The 23,583-nt window shown below is 53.7% G+C and overlaps 1 protein-coding gene across 1 annotated transcript; it reads left to right on the top strand.

The window, feature by feature from the left end:
* Positions 1-2,621: 2,621 nt before the first annotated feature.
* Positions 2,622-23,378, top strand: clspn (claspin; the record flags this gene model as incomplete). Its single annotated transcript, XM_079259218.1, has 25 exons — positions 2,622-2,689; positions 2,837-2,984; positions 4,396-4,504; positions 8,343-8,458; positions 9,058-9,207; positions 9,275-9,334; positions 9,413-9,485; positions 9,558-9,660; positions 12,534-13,003; positions 13,073-13,255; positions 13,324-13,490; positions 13,737-13,891; positions 13,960-14,009; positions 14,074-14,243; positions 14,312-14,804; positions 15,563-15,602; positions 15,678-15,756; positions 15,825-15,976; positions 16,098-16,259; positions 16,330-16,451; positions 22,040-22,167; positions 22,286-22,388; positions 22,539-22,603; positions 22,785-22,946; positions 23,255-23,378. The coding sequence occupies 25 exons, from the start codon at positions 2,622-2,624 to the stop codon at positions 23,363-23,365; spliced, it is 3,639 nt and encodes a 1,212-aa protein (XP_079115344.1). The 3' UTR covers positions 23,366-23,378.
* Positions 23,379-23,583: the final 205 nt, after the last annotated feature.

Here is a 23,583-nt window from a genome sequence, read left to right as displayed (position 1 = left end):
GGATTGGGAGTAACTGGAAGACAGATTGGGAGTAACTGGAGACAGATTGGGAGTAACTGGAGACAGATTGGGAGTAACTGGAAGACAGATTGGGAGTAACTGGAGACAGATTGGGAGTAACTGGAAGTCAGATAGGGAATAACTGGAAGTCAGATTGGAAGTAACTGGAGACAGATTAGGAGTAACTGGAAGACAGATTGGGAGTAAATGGAAGTCAGATTGAGAGTAACTTGAAGACAGATTCGGAGTAACCTAAAGTCAGATTGGGAATAACTGGAAGTCATATTGGGAGTAACTGGAGACAGATTGGGAGTAACTGGAAGACAGATTGGGAGTAACTGGAACTCAGATTGGGAGTAACTGGAAGTCAGATTGGGAGTAAGTGGAAGTCAGATTGGAAGAAATATTGGGAGTAAGTGGACGTCAGATTGGGAGTAATTGAAGACAGATTGGGAGTAACTTGATGTCAGATTGGGAGCAACTGGAGACAGATAGGGTGTGACTGTAGACAGACTGGGAGTAACTGGAAGACAGATTGGGAGTAACTGGAAGACAGATTGGGAGTAACTGGAAGTCAGATTGGGAGTAAGTGGACGTCAGATTGGGAGTAACTGAAGACAGATTGGGAGTAACTGGAAGACAAATTGGGAGTAAATGGAAGTCAAATTGGGAGTAACTGGAGACAGATTGGGAGTAACCGGAGACAGATTGGGAGTAACCGGAGAAAGATTGGCAGTAACTGGAGAAGGATTGTGAGTAACTGGAGTCAGATTGGGAATAACTGGAGAAAGACTGGGAGTAACTGGAAAAAATATTGGGAGTAACTGAAGACAGATTGGGAGTAACTGGAGACAGTTTGGGAGTAACTGGAGACAGCTTGAGAGTAACTGGCAGACAGATTGGGAGTAACTGGATGACAGATTGGAAGTAACTGGAAGACAGATTGGGATTAACTGGATGACAGATTGGGAGTAACTGGAAGACAGATTTTGAGTAACTGGAGACAGATTGGGAGTAACTGGAGACGGATTGTGAGTAACTGGAAGACAGATTGGGAGTAAATGGAAGTCAGATTGAGAGTAACTGGAGACAGATTGGGAGTAACTGGATGACAGATTGGGAGTAACTGGAAGACAGATTTTGAGTAACTGGAGACAGATTGGGAGTAACTGGAGACGGATTGGGAGTAACTGGAAGACAGATTGGGAGTAACTGGAGACAGATTGGGAGTAACTGGAAGTCAGATTGGGAGTAACTGGAAGACAGATTGGGAGTAACTGGAGACAGATTGGGAGTAACTGGAAGTCAGATAGGGAATAACTGGAAGTCAGATTGGAAGTAACTGGAGACAGATCAGGAGTAACTGGAAGACAGATTGGGAGTAAATGGAAGTCAGATTGAGATTAACTTGAAGACAGATTCGGAGTAACCTAAAGTCAGATTGGGAATAACTGGAAGTCATATTGGGAATAACTGGAGACAGATTGGGAGTAAGTGGACGTCAGATTGGGAGTAACTGAAGACAGATTTGGAGTAACTGGAAGACAGATTGGGAGTAAGTGGAAGTCAGATTGGGAGTAACTGGAGACAGATTGGGAGTAACCGGAGACAGATTGGGAGTAACTGGAGAAAGACTGGGAGTAACTGGAAAAAAGATTGGGAGTAACTGAAGACAGATTGGGAGTAACTGGAGACAGTTTGGGAGTAACTGGAGACAGTTTGAGAGTAACTGGCAGACAGATTGGGAGTAACTGGATGACAGATTGGGAGTAACTGGAAGACAGATTGGGAGTAACTGGATGACAGATTGGGAGTAACTGGAAGACAGATTGGGAGTAACTGGAGACAGATTGGGAGTAACTGGAGACGGATTGGGAGTAACTGGAAGACAGATTGGGAGTAACTGGAGACAGATTGGGAGTAACTGGAGACAGATTGGGAGTAACTGGAAGACAGATTGGGAGTAACTGGAGACAGATTGGGAGTAACTGGAAGTCAGATAGGGAATAACTGGAAGTCAGATTGGAAGTAACTGGAGACAGTTTAGGAGTAACTGGAAGACAGATTGGGAGTAAATGGAAGTCAGATTGAGAGTAACTTGAAGACAGATTCGGAGTAACCTAAAGTCAGATTGGGAATAACTGGAAGTCATATTGGGAGTAACTGGAGACAGATTGGGAGCAACTGGAAGACAGATTGGGAGTAACTGGAACTCAGATTGGGAGTAACTGGAAGTCAGATTGGGAGTAACTGGAAGTCAGATTGGGAGTAAGTGGAAGTCAGATTGGAAGAAATATTGGGAGTAAGTGGACGTCAGATTGGGAGTAACTGAAGACAGATTGGGAGTAACTTGATGTGAGATTGGGAGCAACTGGAGACAGATTGGGAGTAAGTGGACGTCAGATTGGGAGTAACTGGAAGTCAGATTGTTAATAACTGGAAGTCAGATTGGAAGTAACTGGAGACAGATTGGGAGTAACTGGAAGACAGAGTGGGAGTAAGTGGAAGATAGATTGGGAACAGATTGAAATACAGTAATAAAAAAACAACCTCGCAGTCCGCCATCTTGCTGTTAAAACACGATTCCCCGCCCACTGCGCTGTCCATGCTGTTTCGTCACGATGGGCGGATACATCAGTCCTAAGCGGACCAATGGCAGAGCGAGAAGTCGCGGATTGACACGTCTGTGGTGAAATCCACGGGCTCCGCTGTCACGGCGCGCGAACTCTCAAAGTTTGTATTGTGGCCGTGAAGAAGCGGGAGGTGCGTAGCGACTTAAATTCGCCTCAAATCCGCCTTAAATCTGCCTTAAATCAGTCTTAAATCTGCCTTAAAGGGCTAAAATACGGTCACTTCGCGGGTACGTCCTCTTCCACCTCCGGTGCGGCTGCGGCGGGTCTGCGGAGCAGTGGCGGAGCTTCATTCCGCCCAGGAGCGGATTCATCCCGCGGACTGAGATGCTCGTGGCTGTGGCCCTGCAGCAGGTGAGGAGGTGATTCCAGGTCAACAGCTTGTGTCAGTGGACATGGTCCAACTGGTTCCCATTAGCTCTGAAGTTATTTATCAGGTTCAGAGGACGCTCCAGCTGGGTGTTAGCTTTAGCCGCTGAGCTAACTAGCTTGGTATAAACCTGCTGCAGTCCGATAAACTCAACCTAATGACATTTAATTCATTTAAATTACTTTAATTTCACATGAAAGCAGACTGAAATCTGGTTAAATAAGAACACATATGATAGTAGTTTCTGTAGCATTTAGGATTAGGATAGGATTAGGATAGAAAGCATTTTGGGAAGAGTCCACCAGGCAGGAGGAAGCCATGTTGGGAAGGTTCCACCAGGCAGGAGGAAGCCATGTTGGGAGGGTTCCACCAGGCAGGTGGAAGCCATGTTGGGAAGGTTCCACCAGGCAGGTGGAAGCCATGTTGGGAGGGTTCCACCAGGCAGGTGGAAGCCATGTTGGGAGGGTTCCACCAGGCAGGAGGAAGCCATGTTGGGAGGGTTCCACCAGGCAGGAGGAAGCCATGTTGGGAGGGTTCCACCAGGCAGGTGGAAGCCATGTTGGGAAGGTTCCACCAGGCAGGTGGAAGCCATGTTGGGAAGGTTCCACCAGGCAGGAGGAAGCCATGTTGGGAGGGTTCCACCAGGCAGGTGGAAGCCATGTTGGGAAGGTTCCACCAGGCAGGTGGAAGCCATGTTGGGAAGGTTCCACCAGGCAGGTGGAAGCCATGTTGGGAGGGTTCCACCAGGCAGGTGGAAGCCATGTTGGGAGGGTTCCACCAGGCAGGTGGAAGCCATGTTGGGAAGGTTCCACCGTGTTGGGAAGGTTCCACCAGGCAGGAGGAAGCCATGTTGGGAAGGTTCCGCCATGTTGGGAAGGTTCCACCAGGCAGTTTATCTGCAGCTCCATGGACACCGTCCACGTGTCAGACGCTATAAACCCTGCCTCCATGGACTGTGTGCTAGATCTGTGGTACTGTAGTCCAGTATGATCGTTTCTCATCAGGACATGGTCGGACATAAAACGGAGAAACTGATTTTTCCGCGTTCTAATAAAGGTGTTGGACATGAAAAGGAGTTTTTATGGCAGTCATGTCCCTCTACCTGTGGCTGTTTTTCACCCGAGCCTGCTGGAAGGTGCTGCAGAAGTACCTCCAAATGAAATCTTTGGTTTTTATGAGCTGTTTGGTTGCTTGAAGTTACTTAATAACCTGACGTGTGTCCATCCCAGCATGCACCATTGTCCCAGAGGAGGCAGACGAAGGTTCATCTGATCAGCTGTAAACTGGAGCGTCTGCTAGTTTACCATTAATCTGCTGCTACCATGCCATGCTGACAGAAATGTGTCCCCTGATCAGACCGATTGATCCTCGGTGTGTTTCATGTACTGTTCGCAGGCCGAGGCGCTGCCAGACGTGGCGCCGGAGGGCGACTCGGACAGCGGCGTGGGGTCTCCAGCTGAGGAGATCAACACAGAAATGGCTGAAAAAGGAGACCACCTTCCAGGTACGCAGCTGATGGTGTGGAGATGTGTTGAAGCTTCGTGCAAAGCAGCATTCAGGTGATCTTTAGATGTCTGGAAGAAGCTGGTTGGACCTGCAGGCTCAGAAAACATGTTTGGGATAAATGGAGACACTGAAAGTTTCTGTTTGTTTCCTGATTCAACCTTTGTTTTCCATCAGATCATCCTCAGCAGTTGGTCAGATCAGGTGTCGGCAGCAGGTTTCCTGATGTTTTACAGGACATCAGCAGATCAGACTGTCTAGCCCGGTTTTCTCATGAAGCAAAGAGCCAAAAGTTTAATCATTAAATACAGAAGAAATCCAGTCAGAAAACCAGAACTCTCCGGGAACAGATGGTGTCCCAGTTGGATGCAGGAACAACTCGTTCCAACATTATTAAGCACGTCTAATTAGATCCTACAAAACAAGAACAGGGTTATGGAACCCATCCGCCAGTTGTTTAGACAAAGACCAGATAGAAAGGTGGTAACGGTGACACCTGGGGAGCAGAAGGTGGCGCTCTTTGCTGTCGACTTATTGATAGACAACCTGCACACACTCCCAAAACTGATGAGACTGCGAGAGGAATGTGGTTTTATCTCTGGAAACAAAACTAGTGTTGAAAAAACTTTGGTTTTAACGTTTAGCTGCGAACCTCCTGACTTAATCAGGTCCATGTAGAACTGGAAGCCGAGATATCTAGGTGTCTTGTTACCTACGGACCTATTGGAACTTCATCACATAAATTATGGCCCATTAAACTCACAGTTAGTCTGACATGCACATAATCCATTTTTAGGTCTAAGCTCTCAGTCAATAAGGAAGAAAATCCTTCCCCAGAGCAGTTTCTTTTCCAATCCAGTCAAACCGCCCCTGAACAGTTCCCAGGATGGGATAGATCCATAGCGAGGTGAAAACAGCCAGGATTAAATTTAAGACGTTGCATTTAGGAACGGAAAAGGGAGGAATGTTCCATGTTTATCATGCAGCCAGCTGGGACCTGCAGTCTGGTCATCGTCATACACAGCAGCATGGAGCGAAACAGAAGGAACAACGATAGTGGCTCTACGAAGTGACGACATGTTAGAAAAGAGTTGCAGATAATACGCAGCTTTTTAAACTCTGGTAGAAATAGTTTAACTACCTGCAGGCAAAGCATCACCAACAGAAATGATCAAGGAGTCGTTAGAGAAGGACGACACACAGTGCAGGGAGGTTTATTTATCAACGAAGCTTAAATCTAGAATCGTTTCCAACTTGTAATAATCCACAGTTGTCTCAACAAAAGGACTCAAACTGGATGATCTGACAGAACGGGTCGGCCACACGGGTTCTCCACCAGGTCAGGCACATGGCGAGGAGACCGGAGATGCCTGCTGGAACCTTTGGGGGTTCAGTGGAGATAATCAATAACAAGACCACACTGGAGACTGATCCATAAACATGGATTTAATATAGATTTTCTATTTAATGTGAAGCTTCATAGTTGGGCGACCTGCGGTCGGAACCGTGGAGCATGAAGGACAAAAAGCTGCTGGCAGCCAGTCAGAGCCTGTCCCAGGACCTGGCCGCTGGAGGTGGACCCGGCCAGAGGTGAAACCAGTTGAGGTGGACCCGGCCGGAAGTGAAACCAGTTGGAGGTGGACCCGGCCGGAGGTGAAACCAGTTGGAGGTGGACCCGGCCGGAGGTGGACCGGGCCGGAGGTGAAACCAGTTGGAGGTGGACCCGGCCGGAGGTGAAACCAGTTGGAGGTGGACCCGGCCGGAGGTGAAACCAGTTGGAGGTGGACCCGGCCGGAAGTGAAACCAGTTGGAGGTGGACCCGGCCGGAAGTGAAACCAGTTGGAGGTGGACCCGGCCGGAGGTGAAACCAGTTGGAGGTGGACCCGGCCGGAGGTGAAGCCAGTTGGAGGTGGACCCGGCCGGAGGTGAAACCAGTTGGAGGTGGACCCGGCCGGAGGTGAAACCAGTTGGAGGTGGACCCGGCCGGAAGTGAAACCAGTTGGAGGTGGACCCGGCCGGAAGTGAAACCAGTTGGAGGTGGACCCGGCCGGAGGTGAAACCAGTTGGAGGTGGACCCGGCCGGAGGTGAAACCAGTTGGAGGTGGACCCGGCCGGAGGTGAAACCAGTTGGAGGTGGACCCGGCCGGAGGTGAAACCAGTTGGAGGTGGACCCGGCCGGAGGTGGACCGGGCCGGAGGTGAAACCAGTTTGAGGTGGACCCGGCCGGAAGTGAAACCAGTTGGAGGTGGTCCCGGCCGGAGGTGAAACCAGTTGGAGGTGGACCCGGCCGGAGGTGAAACCAGTTGGAGGTGGACCCGGCCGGAGGTGAAACCAGTTGGAGGTGGACCCGGCCGGAGGTGGACCGGGCCGGAGGTGAAACCAGTTGGAGGTGGACCCGGCCGGAGGTGAAACCAGTTGGAGGTGGACCCGGCCGGAGGTGAAACCAGTTGGAGGTGGACCCGGCCGGAGGTGAAACCAGTTGCAGGTGGACCCGGCCGGAGGTGAAACCAGTTGGAGGTGGACCCGGCCGGAAGTGAAACCAGTTGCAGGTGGACCCGGCCGGAGGTGAAACCAGTTGGAGGTGGACCCGGCCGGAGGTGAAACCAGTTGGAGGTGGACCCGGCCGGAGGTGAAACCAGTTGGAGGTGGACCCGGCCGGAGGTGAAACCAGTTGGAGAAGATAACATCCTCCCCTGGAGGAACAGATGTGGTCCAGCCGGATCCGATTTCATTTGATTCCACTCACATTTTTTTCCTTCTTTCTTCCGATGGAGCCGTGCGCTAATCCATGTTCCGTTCCGTTTCCCAACTGGAACTAGAAGAGGTCGGAGGAAGACGGCGAGGACTGAACCATTAACCCTCCTAGATCCTCCTACAGCTGAAGGACAGAGACTCGTCTTTCTAAACGACGCCGTGACGTAACGGGCCTAGAGACGTCGTTCTGAACGCCGCCGTGACGTAACGGGCCTAGAGACGTCTTTCTGAACGCCGCCGTGACGTAACGGGCCTAGAGACGTCTTTCTGAACGCCGCCGTGACGTAACGGGCCCAGAGACGTCGTTCTGAACGCCGCCGTGACGCAACGGGCCCAGAGACGTCGTTCTGAACGCCGCCGTGACGCAACGGGCCCAGAGACGTCGTTCTGAACGCCGCCGTGACGCAACGGGCCCAGAGACGTCGTTCTGAACGCCGCCGTGACGCAACGGGCCCAGAGACGTCGTTCTGAACGCCGCCGTGACGCAACGGGCCCAGAGACGTCGTTCTGAACGCCGCCGTGACGCAACGGGCCCAGAGACGTCGTTCTGAACGCCGCCGTGACGCAACGGGCCCAGAGACGTCGTTCTGAACGCCGCCGTGACGCAACGGGCCCAGAGACGTCGTTCTGAACGCCGCCGTGACGCAACGGGCCCAGAGACGTCGTTCTGAACGCCGCCGTGACGCAACGGGCCCAGAGACGTCGTTCTGAACGCCGCCGTGACGCAACGGGCCCAGAGACGTCGTTCTGAACGCCGCCGTGACGCAACGGGCCCAGAGACGTCGTTCTGAACGCCGCCGTGACGCAACGGGCCCAGAGACGTCGTTCTGAACGCCGCCGTGACGCAACGGGCCCAGAGACGTCGTTCTGAACGCCGCCGTGACGCAACGGGCCCAGAGACGTCGTTCTGAACGCCGCCGTGACGCAACGGGCCCAGAGACGTCGTTCTGAACGCCGCCGTGACGCAACGGGCCCAGAGACGTCGTTCTGAACGCCGCCGTGACGCAACGGGCCTAGAGACGTTACAGACCTAAAGCAGATGCTGAGGTGGAGGCGTGTTTCTGATTAACTGTTCTGGTTTCTAGATTCTGATGAGGAGGAAAACATCGCCGTTCGGAGAAAGCCTCGCTGCAACACCATCACAGACAGCGACGGCGAGGAGGAGGAGCTGGCTTCGCCCCTGCGACGGACGGGCGGATTGGTGGGTGGATGAACGGGTGGGAAGGCATCAGGATTGCAGGTCTTTAGTGGTTCAAGTCATGCTGGTTAATGCGGTCCTCGTGGCGTCCCACCTGATTCTGTACTTCCCTTTCATCATCCACCCTGCCGGGTCGTCCTCCGTCACGCCCCCCCCACCCCCACCCTGCCGGGTCGTCCTCCGTCACGCCCCCCCCCCCACCCTGCCGGGTCGTCCTCCGTCACGCCCCCCCCCCCCCACCCCCACCCTGCCGGGTCGTCCTCCGTCACGCCCCCCCCACCCCCACCCTGCCGGGTCGTCCTCCGTCACGCCCCACCCCCACCCTGCCGGGTCGTCCTCCGTCACGCCCCCCCACCCCCACCCTGCCGGGTCGTCCTCCGTCACGCCCCCCCACCCCCACCCCCACCCTGCCGGGTCGTCCTCCGTCACGCCCCCCCCACCCCCACCCTGCCGGGTCGTCCTCCGTCACGCCCCACCCCCACCCTGCCGGGTCGTCCTCCGTCACGCCCCCGCCCCACTCTTGTTAAAGGCGTTTACTCTGCTTGTTTTCAGACATAAAGCTGTGTGGACTAAACATGTACATCTGCCGTCCCCCCCCCCAGGCCCTTCCTCTACCATGGTCTGTAAACGACAGCGGATGTCCTCAGGCCGACCTGTTCGACACAGGTGTGGGGGTGGAGGAGGAGGAGCAGGAGGAGGAGTCTCTGGAAGCCATCAGAGCTGCAGTCCAGCAGAAGCTGAAGAAACACCAGGTATGAATGAGGTCCACATCCTTCAGGTGATGGACACCATGGAGCTGAGGGTGTGTTTCATGTGCAGAATGCTGCCTTGAATGAGGAAGAGGAGGATGAAGAAGCTGTGGAGAAGCCCCAGCGAGCTGTAAGTAGAACCAAAGTTCTTCCTGGAACGCAGAGCGTGGGAAAGATGGCGGCTCTGAAACCACGTGACTGTCTGCAGGAGAGGAAAGCTGCCCGGGCCAGCAGAGACGCCATGAAGCAGCTCCACAGCGAGTCCCAGAGGTTGCTGAGAGGTCAGTCCCCCGCCCAGCGGCCCTCAGCCAGGAACCCAAAACCTGGACCGTAATCTGGACCTGTCTCTGCAGAATCCATGCTGGGCCTGCCGTACCACGTCCCCGAGTCCAAGACCATCCACCAGTTCTTTAAGAGGAGAGTCCGGCCAGACGGTCCCGCCATGGCCCTGTTGAAGTAAGACCAACCTGGTTATCAGCCTAGAATGGATCCATCTGAAGATCCATGTCCCTTTCCTCATCCCGCCTGCTGTCACATGTGGTCCTACATCAGGTCCGGGTCCTGCTCAGCGGTAGCTGCTAACGACCAGCTGTTGTAGCCTCAGCGGTAGCTGCTAACGCCCAGCTGTTGTAGCCTCAGCGGTAGCTGCTAACGCCCAGCTGTTGTAGCCTCAGCGGTAGCTGCTAACGCCCAGCTGTTGTAGCCTCAGCGGTAGCCGCTAATGACCAGCTGTTGTAGCCTCAGCGGTAGCCGCTAATGACCAGCTGTTGTAGCCTCAGCGGTAGCCGCTAACGCCCAGCTGTTGTAGCCTCAGCGGTAGCCGCTAACGCCCAGCTGTTGTAGCCTCAGCGGTAGCCGCTAACGCCCAGCTGTTGTAGCCTCAGCGGTAGCCGCTAACGCCCAGCTGTTGTAGCCTCAGCGGTAGCCGCTAACGCCCAGCTGTTGTAGCCTCAGCGGTAGCCGCTAACGCCCAGCTGTTGTAGCCTCAGCGGTAGCCGCTAACGCCCAGCTGTTGTAGCCTCAGCGGTAGCCGCTAACGCCCAGCTGTTGTAGCCTCAGCGGTAGCCGCTAACGCCCAGCTGTTGTAGCCTCAGCGGTAGCCGCTAACGCCCAGCTGTTGTAGCCTCAGCGGTAGCCGCTAACGCCCAGCTGTTGTAGCCTCAGCGTTAACCGCTAACGCCCAGCTGTTGTAGCCTCAGCGGTAGCCGCTAACGCCCAGCTGTTGTAGCCTCAGCGGTAGCCGCTAACGCCCAGCTGTTGTAGCCTCAGCGGTAGCCGCTAACGCCCAGCTGTTGTAGCCTCAGCGGTAGCCGCTAACGCCCAGCTGTTGTAGCCTCAGCGGTAGCCGCTAACGCCCAGCTGTTGTAGCCTCAGCGGTAGCCGCTAACGCCCAGCTGTTGTAGCCTCAGCGTTAACCGCTAACGCCCAGCTGTTGTAGCCTCAGCGTTAACCGCTAACGCCCAGCTGTTGTAGCCTCAGCGTTAACCGCTAACGCCCAGCTGTTGTAGCCTCAGCGTTAACCGCTAACGCCCAGCTGTTGTAGCCTCAGCGTTAACCGCTAACGCCCAGCTGTTGTAGCCTCAGCGTTAACCGCTAACGCCCAGCTGTTGTAGCCTCAGCGTTAACCGCTAACGCCCAGCTGTTGTAGCCTCAGCGTTAACCGCTAACGCCCAGCTGTTGTAGCCTCAGCGTTAACCGCTAACGCCCAGCTGTTGTAGCCTCAGCGTTAACCGCTAACGCCCAGCTGTTGTAGCCTCAGCGTTAACCGCTAACGCCCAGCTGTTGTAGCCTCAGCGTTAACCGCTAACGCCCAGCTGTTGTAGCCTCAGCGTTAACCGCTAACGCCCAGCTGTTGTAGCCTCAGCGGTAGCTGCTAACGACCAGCTGTTGTAGCCTCAGCGGTAGCTGCTAGCGACCAGCCGTTGTAGCCTCAGCGGTAGCTGCTAACGACCAGCCGTTGTAGCCTCAGCGGTAGCTGCTAACGCCCAGCCGTTGTAGCCTCAGCGGTAGCTGCTAACGCCCAGCCGTTGTAGCCTCAGCGGTAGCTGCTAACGCCCAGCCGTTGTAGCCTCAGCGGTAGCTGCTAACGCCCAGCCGTTGTAGCCTCAGCGGTAGCTGCTAACGCCCAGCCGTTGTAGCCTCAGCGGTAGCTGCTAACGCCCAGCCGTTGTAGCCTCAGCGGTAGCCGCTAACGCCCAGCCGTTGTAGCCTCAGCGGTAGCCGCTAACGCCCAGCCGTTGTAGCCTCAGCGGTAGCCGCTAACGCCCAGCCGTTGTAGCCTCAGCGTTAACCGCTAACGCCCAGCCGTTGTAGCCTCAGCGTTAACCGCTAACGCCCAGCCGTTGTAGCCTCAGCGTTAACCGCTAACGCCCAGCTGTTGTAGCCTCAGCGTTAACCGCTAACGCCCAGCTGTTGTAGCCTCAGCGTTAACCGCTAACGCCCAGCTGTTGTAGCCTCAGCGTTATCCGCTAACGCCCAGCTGTTGTAGCCTCAGCGTTATCCGCTAACGCCCAGCTGTTGTAGCCTCAGCGTTAACCGCTAACGCCCAGCTGTTGTAGCCTCAGCGTTAACCGCTAACGCCCAGCTGTTGTAGCCTCAGCGGTAGCTGCTATGACCAGCTGTTGTAGCCTCAGCGGTAGCTGCTAGCGACCAGCTGTTGTAGCCTCAGCGGTAGCTGCTAACGCCCAGCCGTTGTAGCCTCAGCGGTAGCTGCTAACGCCCAGCCGTTGTAGCCTCAGCGGTAGCTGCTAACGCCCAGCCGTTGTAGCCTCAGCGGTAGCTGCTAACGCCCAGCCGTTGTAGCCTCAGCGGTAGCCGCTAACGCCCAGCCGTTGTAGCCTCAGCGGTAGCCGCTAACGCCCAGCCGTTGTAGCCTCAGCGGTAGCCGCTAACGCCCAGCCGTTGTAGCCTCAGCGGTAGCCGCTAACGCCCAGCCGTTGTAGCCTCAGCGGTAGCCGCTAACGCCCAGCCGTTGTAGCCTCAGCGTTAACAGCTAACGCCCAGCCGTTGTAGCCTTAGCGTTAACCGCTAACGCCCAGCCGTTGTAGCCTTAGCGGTAGCCGGTAGTGGAGTTTGTTACTTCTGACGTCTGGCAGAAGACGCTGACGAGATGAATAGTAATGTTTAAAGAAATGTATGAATTAATGTGGTTTTATGGGACATGCCCGCTGACTCCAGACATGTGATGAATATCAGACAGCCCCCCAGGACTTTCGGCCACATCTGGTTTCTGATTGGCGGCTTTGGTGCTCCAGAGGAAGCCCAGATGGTTGGAGGAGTTCTCCTCCTCCAGGTTCCTCACCTCACAGCTGATGTTCTCCTCCTTTCAGATCTTCTAAATACTCAGAAATTCTGCTGGAGACGCCGCCGGTGCCACCCGTCCCGCCTTCCTCAGACCAGGAGGCTCCTCCCTCTTTTGACCTGGCTTCCGCTCCCAGCCAGCCGTTACCTGAACCTGCAGCCACTTGGTCCCCACAGCAGGACAACCCCAGGGAGGGCTGTGGGAGTCCAGAACCCAGGCTCTTTCTCTCGCAGAGTCTGCAGGATGCTGTCCCTGCAGGCGACGAAGATGATGATGAAGGAAAACCCGCCTCAGGGTGTGGAGCTGATCCAGAACCAGGAGACGCTGCAGTCCAGCATCGTCAGTCAGAGCCTGCAGGACCCTCAGACCACCGGCCTGCCAGGCTGAAGGACAGACTGGCCCGACTGAAGGAGCTGGGTCTGGACCCCCCCCCTGTGGCCAAGCTGTGTCCAGACGACGGGGTGTTTGTTCAGCTGGAGCCCCCCCTCCTGAACCCGGGTGAGTCTTGCTTTGTTCAGACCTCTTCTGTTTGCGGTGGACCCGCCGTCACACGTCGTCTTCATCCAGGTGTGGAGGCTCTGAAGCAGCGGTACCTCCGTCACGTCCACGCGCCCCCCCGTCCACATGGCGAGCGCAGCGTCCAGCTCAGCATCATCCGGAAAGACAGCGCTCCCTCTGGCCAGGAGGAGCTGCACACCGACTCGGTGATCGTCGCCGTAAAAGACGGAGCAGAGGAGCCGACAAAGCCAGGTGCGTCCCCGGTCCTGGATGGGGGGTTCCAGGGACGCAGCCGGAGCTCTGACCTGTCGTCTGTTCAGGAGAGAAGCTGCTGACCCTGAAGCAGCGGCTGCAGCTCGCCATGGCCCGGCGCAGGGAGGAGGAGAGGCGGCGGAGGGCCGAGATGCATCGCCTCGACAACGAAGACTGTGAGGAGGAGGAAGAGGAGGAGGAGGAAGATATGACGGATGAGTCGGAGGAAGAGGAGGTGACGGAAATGACGTTTATTCCTCGTGTTGAAACTGTTTTACAGGAAAAACAATTTCCAAGTCACATGACCAGTATGAACCAGTATAACCAGTATGAACCAGTATGAACCAATGACGTTGTCTGAAATCATGGAGATGATCAATGATGGAGGAAGAACACCTTCTGCATGTAGCGGGGGGAGGGGGGGGCAGCGTCTGAAAGAGGGAAAACTGACGTCCTTCCACATTGTCCTCCTGTGGAGCAGGGTGTGGACGAGCTGCTGGGTGCGGATGATGATGATGATGGCGAGGAGAAGGATGAAGATGAGGGGCATGCGGCCGGCCCAGCACCTGCGGCGGACCTGCTGATGGCAGATGGGACTCTGATGCTGTTCCCCGGCAGCTCCTGCTCCCGGACCGGGTTGGTATGAGACTCAGACCTGCAGCTGCTGGTTGTTCTCTGAAGCTGACTCTCTGGTTCTGATCCAGGGACGGAGTCCAACAGGCCGGACCTGCTGGCGGCGACGGCGGTAAGACAGGTAGGTGGAGTCCTGAGAGGAGTCGTTTCCTGCTGGAACAGCCGCTAAACCTCCTGTCTTCCAGAGGACGACTGTCTGTCCCTGAAGGAGAGCAGCTTCGAGCTGGCGCCGTCCATGATCACGTCGTACCAACCCGTCAACCAGAAGCGCTCGGCGGGCCGCACCGGCTCCTCCACCCTGCGCTCCCCATCTCCGTGTCTCTTCAGGTCCAGCTTCCTCGGCTCCGCCTCCAAGGTGAGACGTACACCTGCGGAGGCGTTTGACCACAGGCACAGAAACTAAACGTTCCATCTTCTCCTCAGAGTTCAGGAAAACTGTCCGAGCCATCCCTCTGCCTCCCAGTGGAGGATTCTCAGGACCTGTACGCCCCCCCGTCCCCCGGCGCTGACTCGGGGCCGCTGGGGCCGGCAGCTTCCGGTCCCGGTCTGGGAGGAGACTCGCAGGGTCGCTTCTCCCTGGAGGACGACGCCCAGTCGCAGCTGCTGGACGCCGACGGCTTCTTGAACGTGGGGCCGAGGCCCGGAGCCCCCCCCTCCCGCCAGAGACGGCTGATCCTGGACAGCCTGGACGAGAACGCCATGGACGCCAACATGGGGGAGCTGCTGGGGCTCTGCTCCGGCGTGTTCGGGGCAGGTGGGGCGAGCTCCGGGCGGGACGGCGAGCTGCTCGGGTTGTGTTCCGGAGAGTTCCCACCGAGCCATCCCGGCGAGACGAGAGGAGGACGGCGGGAAGAAGAGTCCGGCAGCAGCATCAACCAGCTGCTCCGACTCTGCTCCGGGAAGTTTACTAGTCCAGGTGGGACCCCAACACGCCCCCCATCCAACACGCCCCCCGTCCCACACAACACCCGTCCAACACGCCCCCCCGTCCCACACAACACCCGTCCAACACGCCCCCCGTCCCACACGCCCCCCGTCCCACACGCCCCCCGTCCCACACGCCCCCCGTCCCACACAACACCCATCCAACACGCCCCCCGTCCCACACAACACCCGTCCAACACGCCCCCCGTCCAACACGCCCCCCCCCCCCCCCCCCCTCCAACGCACCCCCCCCTCCAACACGCCCCCCGTCCAACACACCACCCATCCAACAGGGCCCTCGGCAAACAGCCCCCCCCCCACCCCAACCCGTCCAACACACCACCCCGTTTCAAACGCAACCTTTCAGCATTACTTATGAACTTATTTATCAGATTATCAGTTATTAATTTTATGTTTAAAATAAATAATTTAGATTTAATTTTATTTCCTGGGAAGTTTTTATATAAAATATTCTATAGATATAAACTCTTCTATATTTTAACAGAAAATCACCTAAAGAGAAATTATTGATCACGTTTCAGTTTATATTAAAATGAATAAAAAATTAATAATCAAACTTTTTGAAAAATCAGATTTTCTGTCATTTTGATGGAAAATCAGAAATATTTTTACTTTAGATCAATAAACTCTTATAAAACCTGAATAAAACTCTTAACAGATGAAATGATATTTTTATTAATTAGAATAAAGATGCTTTTGATTATTGATCAGGAAGTTCTTCTTCTGCAGGTCCGGCTTGCCGCGCCCCGTTCACACCAGAACCCAGCAGGTACCGTAGAATTTCTGCTCGCCGGCCGCTTCCCGTTCATCGCCGCTTAACACCCCCCCCCCCCGCTCTCTGCAGGAAGCAGCAGTCTGACGAAGAGGAGGAGGAGGAAGAGGACTGCGAGTTCCGCCTCCTGTCGGACGTGGACGGCGAGCTGGTAAGTCTGATGGACCGCGTTGCGTCTCGACTCCCGACGTTTGGACGTCTCTAACCGTCTGTGTGCAGGACGGCGATGATGATGATGCTGGTGGCGAGGAGGACGGTGATGATGATGATGGCGAGGAGGACGGTGATGATGATGATGGCGGCGAGGAGGAAGAGGCTGTGGAGGAAGAGCTGCAGGGGGTTTTCTCGACGCATCAGAAGAAGAAGAAAATGTAGGTTTAGAAATGGATGAAGTAAAACTTTATTGACACTGAACTGTCATCATCTTCATCATGTTGTCACGTGATCTGCAACCTGGCGGCGGGCGGGTGACTTCCTGTGACCTGTTGGCAGGACCCTGACGGACTACGTGGACTCTGAGGCGGAGCTTTCGGGCAGCGACGTCGGGAGCGATGATGAGGATGGTAACGGGGGGAGCGAGTATGAGGAAGAGGAGCTGCTGGAGGAGCTTCCGTCTGACGAAGAGCTGCAGGACCAAGTCAACAAGATCCACATGTGAGTGTTCCTCCGGCGGTGGCGGCGAGGAGGCGTGGCTTCACCGTGACGCTGTGAACCCTGCTTTCAGGAAGCAGCTGCTGGACGACGACAAGCGGCGGCTGCGGCTTTACCAGGAGCGTTACCTGGCCGACGGCGACCTGCACTCGGACGGGCCGGGACGCGCTCGCCGCTTCCGCTGGAAGCACGTCGGTGAGTCTGTCGCCGCCAGCGTGTGGAAATTATACTGGTTCTGTTGGTTATACTGGTTCTGCCGGTTCTGTTGGTTATACTGGTTCTGCCGGTTCTGTTGGTTCTACTGGTTATACTGGTTCTGCCGGTTCCACTGGTTCTACTGGTTCTGCCGGTTCTACTGGTTCTACTGGTTCTGCTAGTTATACTGGTTATACTGGTTCTGCTGGTTATACTGGTTCTGTTGGTTATACTGGTTATACTGGTTCTGTCGGTTCCACTGGTTATACTGGTACTGCCGGTTCCACTGGTTATACTGGTTCTGCTAGTTATACTGGTTATGCCAGTTATACTGGTTCTGTTGGTTATACTGGTTCTGCCTGTTCTGTTGGTTCTACTGGTTCTTCCGGTTCTACTGGTTATACTGGTACTGCCGGTTCCACTGGTTATACTGGTACTACCGGTTCCACTGGTTATACTGGTTCTGCTGGTTCTACTGGTTCTACTAGTTATACTGGTTATACTGGTTCTGCCAGTTATACTGGGTCTGTTGGTTATACTGGTTCTGCCGGTTCTGTTGGTTCTACTGGTTCTTCCGGTTCTACTGGTTATACTGGTTCTGCTGGTTCCACTGGTTATACTGGTACTGCCGGTTCCACTGGTTATACTGGTTCTTCCGGTTCTACTGGTTATACTGGTTCTGCCGGTTCCACTGGTTCTACTGGTTCTGCCGGTTCTACTGGTTCTACTGGTTCTGCTGGTTATACTGGTTATACTGGTTCTACTGGTTCTGTTGGTTATACTGGTTATACTGGTTCTGCCGGTTCCACTGGTTATGCTGGTTCTGCCGGTTCTACTGGTTCTGCTGGTTATACTGGTTATACTGGTTCTGTCGGTTCCACTGGTTATACTGGTACTGCCGGTTCCACTGGTTATACTGGTTCTGCTAGTTATACTGGTTATGCCAGTTATACTGGTTCTGTTGGTTATACTGGTTCTGCCTGTTCTGTTGGTTCTACTGGTTCTTCCGGTTCTACTGGTTCTACTGGTTCTTCCGGTTCTACTGGTTATACTGGTACTACCGGTTCCACTGGTTAGACTGGTTCTGCTGGTTCTACTAGTTATACTGGTTATACTGGTTCTGTTGGTTATACTGGTTCTGTTGGTTCTACTGGTTCTTCCGGTTCTACTGGTTCTGCTAGTTATACTGGTTCTGCTAGTTATACTGGTTCTGCCAGTTATACTGGTTCTGTTGGTTATACTGGTTCTGCCAGTTCTGTTGGTTCTACTGGTTCTTCCGGTTCCACTGGTTATACTGGTACTGCCGGTTCCACTGGTTATACTGGTTCTACTAGTTATACTGGTTCTGCCAGTTATACTGGTTCTGTTGGTTATACTGGTTCTGCCGGTTCTGTTGGTTCTACTGGTTCTTCCGGTTCTACTGGTTATACTGGTTCTGCCGGTTCCACTGGTTATACTGGTTCTGCTGGTTCTACTGGTTCTACTAGTTATACTGGTTATACTGGTTCTGCCAGTTATACTGGGTCTGTTGGTTATACTGGTTCTGTTGGTTCTACTGGTTCTTCCGGTTCTACTGGTTCTACTGGTTCTGCCGGTTCTGTTGGTTCTACTGGTTCTTCCGGTTATACTGGTTATACTGGTTCTACTAGTTATACTGGTTCTGCCAGTTATACTGGTTCTGTTGGTTATACTGGTTCTGCCAGTTCTGTTGGTTCTACTGGTTCTTCCGGTTCCACTGGTTATACTGGTACTGCCGGTTCCACTGGTTATACTGGTTCTACTAGTTATACTGGTTCTGCCAGTTATACTGGTTCTGTTGGTTATACTGGTTCTGCCGGTTCTGTTGGTTCTACTGGTTCTTCCGGTTCTACTGGTTATACTGGTTCTGCCGGTTCCACTGGTTATACTGGTTCTGCTGGTTCTACTGGTTCTACTAGTTATACTGGTTATACTGGTTCTGCCAGTTATACTGGGTCTGTTGGTTATACTGGTTCTGTTGGTTCTACTGGTTCTTCCGGTTCTACTGGTTCTACTGGTTCTGCCGGTTCTGTTGGTTCTACTGGTTCTTCCGGTTCTACTGGTTCTACTGGTTCTGCCGGTTCTGTTGGTTCTACTGGTTCTTCCGGTTCTACTGGTTCTACTGGTTCTGCCGGTTCCACTGGTTATACTGGTTCCGCTGGTTCTACTAGTTATACTGGTTATACTGGTTCTGCCAGTTATACTGGGTCTGTTGGTTATACTGGTTCTGCCGGTTCTGTTGGTTCTACTGGTTATACTGGTTCTGCCGGTTCCACTGGTTCTACTGGTTCTGCCGGTTCCACTGGTTATACTGGTTCTGCTAGTTATACTGGTTATGCCAGTTATACTGGTTCTGTTGGTTATACTGGTTCTGCCTGTTCTGTTGGTTCTACTGGTTCTTCCGGTTCTGTTGGTTATACTGGTTCTGTCGGTTCCACTGGTTATACTGGTACTACCGGTTCCACTGGTTATACTGGTACTACCGGTTCCACTGGTTATACTGGTACTACCGGTTCCACTGGTTATACTGGTTCTGCTGGTTATACTGGTTCTACTAGTTATACTGGTTATACTGGTTCTGCCGGTTATACTGGTTCTGCCGGTTATACTGGTTCTGTTGGTTATACTGGTTCTGTTGGTTCTACTGGTTCTGCCGGTTCTACTGGTTATACTGGTTCTGCCGGTTCCACTGGTTATACTGGTCCTGCTGGTTCTACTGGTTCTACTAGTTATACTGGTTCTGCCAGTTATACTGGGTCTGTTGGTTATACTGGTTCTGCCGGTTCTGTTGGTTCTACTGGTTCTTCCGGTTCTACTGGTTATACTGGTTCTGCTGGTTCCACTGGTTATACTGGTACTGCCGGTTCCACTGGTTATACTGGTTCTTCCGGTTATACTGGTTATACTGGTTCTGCCGGTTCTACTGGTTCTGCCGGTTCTGCCGGTTCTACTGGTTCTGCCGGTTCTACTGGTTCTACCGGTTCTGCTAGTTATACTGGTTATACTGGTTCTGCTGGTTCTACTGGTTCTGTTGGTTATACTGGTTCTGCCGGTTCCACTGGTTATGCTGGTTATACTGGTTATACTGGTTCTGCCGGTTCTGCTGGTTATACTGGTTATACTGGTTCTGTCGGTTCCACTGGTTATACTGGTACTGCCGGTTCCACTGGTTATACTGGTTCTGCTAGTTATACTGGTTATGCCAGTTATACTGGTTCTGTTGGTTGTACTGGTTCTGCCTGTTCTGTTGGTTCTACTGGTTCTTCCGGTTCTACTGGTTATACTGGTACTACCGGTTCCACTGGTTATACTGGTTCTGCCAGTTATACTGGTTCTGTTGGTTATACTGGTTCTGCCAGTTCTGTTGGTTCTACTGGTTCTTCCGGTTCTACTGGTTCTACTGGTTCTGCTAGTTATACTGGTTCTGCTAGTTATACTGGTTATACTGGTTCTGCCAGTTCTGTTGGTTCTACTGGTTCTTCCGGTTCTACTGGTTATACTGGTTCTGCCGGTTCCACTGGTTATACTGGTACTGCCGGTTCCACTGGTTATACTGGTTCTACTAGTTATACTGGTTCTGCCGGTTATACTGGTTCTGCCGGTTCTGTTGGTTCTACTGGTTCTTCCGGTTCTACTGGTTCTTCCGGTTCTACTGGTTCTTCCGGTTCTACTGGTTCTGCTAGTTATACTGGTTATACTGGTTCTGCCAGTTATACTGGTTCTGTTGGTTATACTGGTTCTGCCAGTTCTGTTGGTTCTACTGGTTCTTCCGGTTCTACTGGTTATACTGGTTCTGCCGGTTCCACTGGTTATACTGGTACTGCCGGTTCCACTGGTTATACTGGTTATACTGGTTCTACTAGTTATACTGGTTCTGCCAGTTATACTGGTTCTGTTGGTTATACTGGTTCTGCCGGTTCTGTTGGTTCTACTGGTTCTTCCGGTTCTACTGGTTATACTGGTTCTGCCGGTTCCACTGGTTATACTGGTTCTGCTGGTTCTACTAGTTATACTGGTTATACTGGTTCTGCCAGTTATACTGGGTCTGTTGGTTATACTGGTTCTGCCGGTTCTGTTGGTTCTACTGGTTCTTCCGGTTCTACTGGTTATGCTGGTTCTACTGGTACTGCTGGTTATACTGGTACTGCCGGTTCCACTGGTTATACTGGTACTAATGGTTATACTGGTACTGCCGGTTTCACTGGTTATGCTGGTTCTACTGGTTATACTGGTTATACTGGTTCTGCCGGTTCTGCTGGTTATACTGGTTATACTGGTTCTGTCGGTTCCACTGGTTATACTGGTACTGCCGGTTCCACTGGTTATACTGGTTCTGCTAGTTATACTGGTTATGCCAGTTATACTGGTTCTGCTGGTTATACTGGTTCTGCTGGTTATACTGGTACTGCTGTTACTACTGGTTATACTGGTTCTGCTGGTTATACTGGTTCTGTTTATACTGGTTATACTGGTTCTGCTGGTTATATTGGTTCTGTTTATACTGGTTATACTGGTTCTGCTGGTTATACTGGTTATACTGGTACTGCTGGTTTCATCTAGACGTAAAGCAGGTCTACAGAGGAACCGGTACTGCTCCTCGGTGGAAGGAAGATGTTACTGCCGATCTACTTTTGTGGAGTAGATATGGTCCGGTGACGTGGGATTTATCACCGTGACGGCGCTCGGCGCCGCTTCCCTCTGGTCTGCATGACACGACCTAGACTGAGATGAGGATGGTGGTGAAGATGCATTCAGAGCAAGCGGCAACCTCCGGTGGTTAAAAGTGGAGCCTGTGCGGAAGTTCATAAAACTGCAGTTCCCCCTTCATCCACTAGGGGCTGCAGACCAAATCCCCATAGACTCCCATGTTAAAAAGACCAACTTCACAGCAGGAATAAACATGTTTACAGCAGGAATAAACATGTTTACAGCAGAGATAAACATGTTTACAGCAGAAATAAACATGTTTACAGCAGAGATAAACATGTTTACAGCCTGGAACAAAAACCCATTTTAGGTTTAATAGGTCAGGTTTACCTTCATGACAACTGTGGGGGGAGTGAATTTTTTTCTAACTCGCCCGTTTAAAAGTAATTTAATCTCAAAGTTCAGCATATTTAGGGGCGTGTCCTTTTGATTGACAGGTACCAGATCTCCCGCTTCAAGTCAGAAGAATGTAGAACCGCGGTTTTTAGCCGGTTAACAACATGACTTAGCTTTAGCCCGCTTACCTCCGTTAGCTGGTTAGCTCCTGTTAGCTCCGGGTTAGCTCGGTTAGCTCTTAGCTACAGAAAGCTCGGAGTTTGCTCGATGTCAATCATCCACCATGACGCTCACAGCCCCCCTCTCAGCTCCGCCTCTTTGCCCATATTTGTATTTTCTGGGTGAGACGACACGCATTCCCCTGCCAAGATGGTGATGGTAGGAACCGCCCACCGAGCTTCAATTCAGCTCTTCAGAAACCTACCGGTGATGTCATGGAGGCTCCGCCCATCTTTATATACAGTCTATGGTTCAGAGTGTCGTTGCCATGGTAACGGTTTAGGTGATGAATCTGGTCTCTACCACAGACAGCGGGTTCAGTCCAGACCGGACGGCGGTGGGGGGCGAGGAAGACGGAGACGAGGACGACCCCGATGCAGCGGAGATCCAGAGGAGGAAGGAGAGGCTGGAGAGGGAGGAGTGGCTCCGACAGCAGGTACCACGCTGGTCCCGGCCGGGACCTGGTCGGCCGGGACCTGGTCGGCCGGGACCTGGTCGGCCGGGACCTGGTCTAGCAGCAGCTTCACCTCCTGTCTGTCTTGTCCCCGTTGCAGCAGAACGCCGGCTCCACCCAGGACCAGGACCAGGACGGCGAGGATGAAAGCCACTTCATGAAGCTGGCCAAGAAGCTGACGGCCAGAACCCTGCAGAGGAAAGGTCAGTCTGGTCCCTGATCTGGTCCTGGACCCGGTCCCTGATCTGGTCCTGGACCCGGTCCCTGATCTGGTCCTGGACCCGGTCCCTGATCTGGTCCTGGACCCGGTCTGCATGTTCTTCCAGCACTAACCTGTAGACCTGTCCCACCAGAAGCTCCTGCAGGACCACATCCAGACAGGAAGACGTCCCTCCAGAAGCCCCCCCAAACCCTGCAGGTGGGTGGCGGATCAGAGTCTCTCTGCCGGATCTGATCCCGGATCAGAGTCTCTCTGCCGGATCTGATCCCGGATCAGAGTCTCTCTGCCGGATCTGATCCCGGATCAGAGTCTCTCTGCCGGATCAGTCGCTGCTGGGTGTGGGGATCAGGTGAGGTGACCTCTAGGTGTGTCCCTCCAGGTGAGGAGGGGGTCTCTCCTGGACCGGCCCCGGTCCGTGCTCCAGAAGCTGGCCTCCGTCTCCGAGGGAAACCCGCTGGCCCCCCGTAACGGCCGGGGGTTCCTGTTCCAGACGCTGTCTCCGGACAAGGTGGACGGGGCGTCCAGCGCTGCTCAGAGACAGGTGAGTTCCAAAACCGCCATGCCCACTCACCTGGACCTCCACGGTCTGGAGCTGCTGGTTCTGACGAGCTCCATCCGGGTCCGACATCAGAAGTTCTCCGTTCAGCTTCCTGTCAGTCTGTCTCCCCGCCAGCAGATGGAGCCAGAGTCCACCTGAGACGGCAGCTGTGTGCTGCAAGTCGACCTGGTCCTGCCGGTCCTGCTGGTCCTGCTGGGTCTACCGGTCCTGTTGGGTCTACCGGTCCTGCTGGTCCTGTTGGGTCTACCGGTCCTGCTGGTCCTGTTTAATCTGTTCACTCTGATCCTCAGATGAAGAGGAGGAGGAGTCCGGTGGAGGCAGACGACTCGAACCCGGCAGCCAAGAGGTCCTGCAGAGAGTCCAGATCCCAAAGGAGCATCTTCTGCTTCCTGGACCACTGAGGAAGATGAAGACCACCTGGCTCCAGTCAGACCGGGTCCTGGTCCTGAACTGGGCCTCTGATCCGGTTCAGATGTTTTATCCTGTAAATAAACTTTACTTCTCTGGTTCTGATTGTTTACTTAGTAAATAAAATCATTTTAAGACGTTGAGACTCGTCGCTTCCCAGCATGCATTTCACCTGCAGCAGGTCTGACCCGGTACAGTTCCTCAGTCCAGG

The sequence above is a fragment of the Telmatherina bonti genome, assembly GCF_933228915.1.
Source record: "Telmatherina bonti genome assembly, chromosome: 19".
Classification (NCBI taxonomy): domain Eukaryota; kingdom Metazoa; phylum Chordata; class Actinopteri; order Atheriniformes; family Telmatherinidae; genus Telmatherina; species Telmatherina bonti.
Note: the sequence above shows the minus strand (reverse complement) of the source record. Positions and strands in the feature narration are given on the sequence as shown.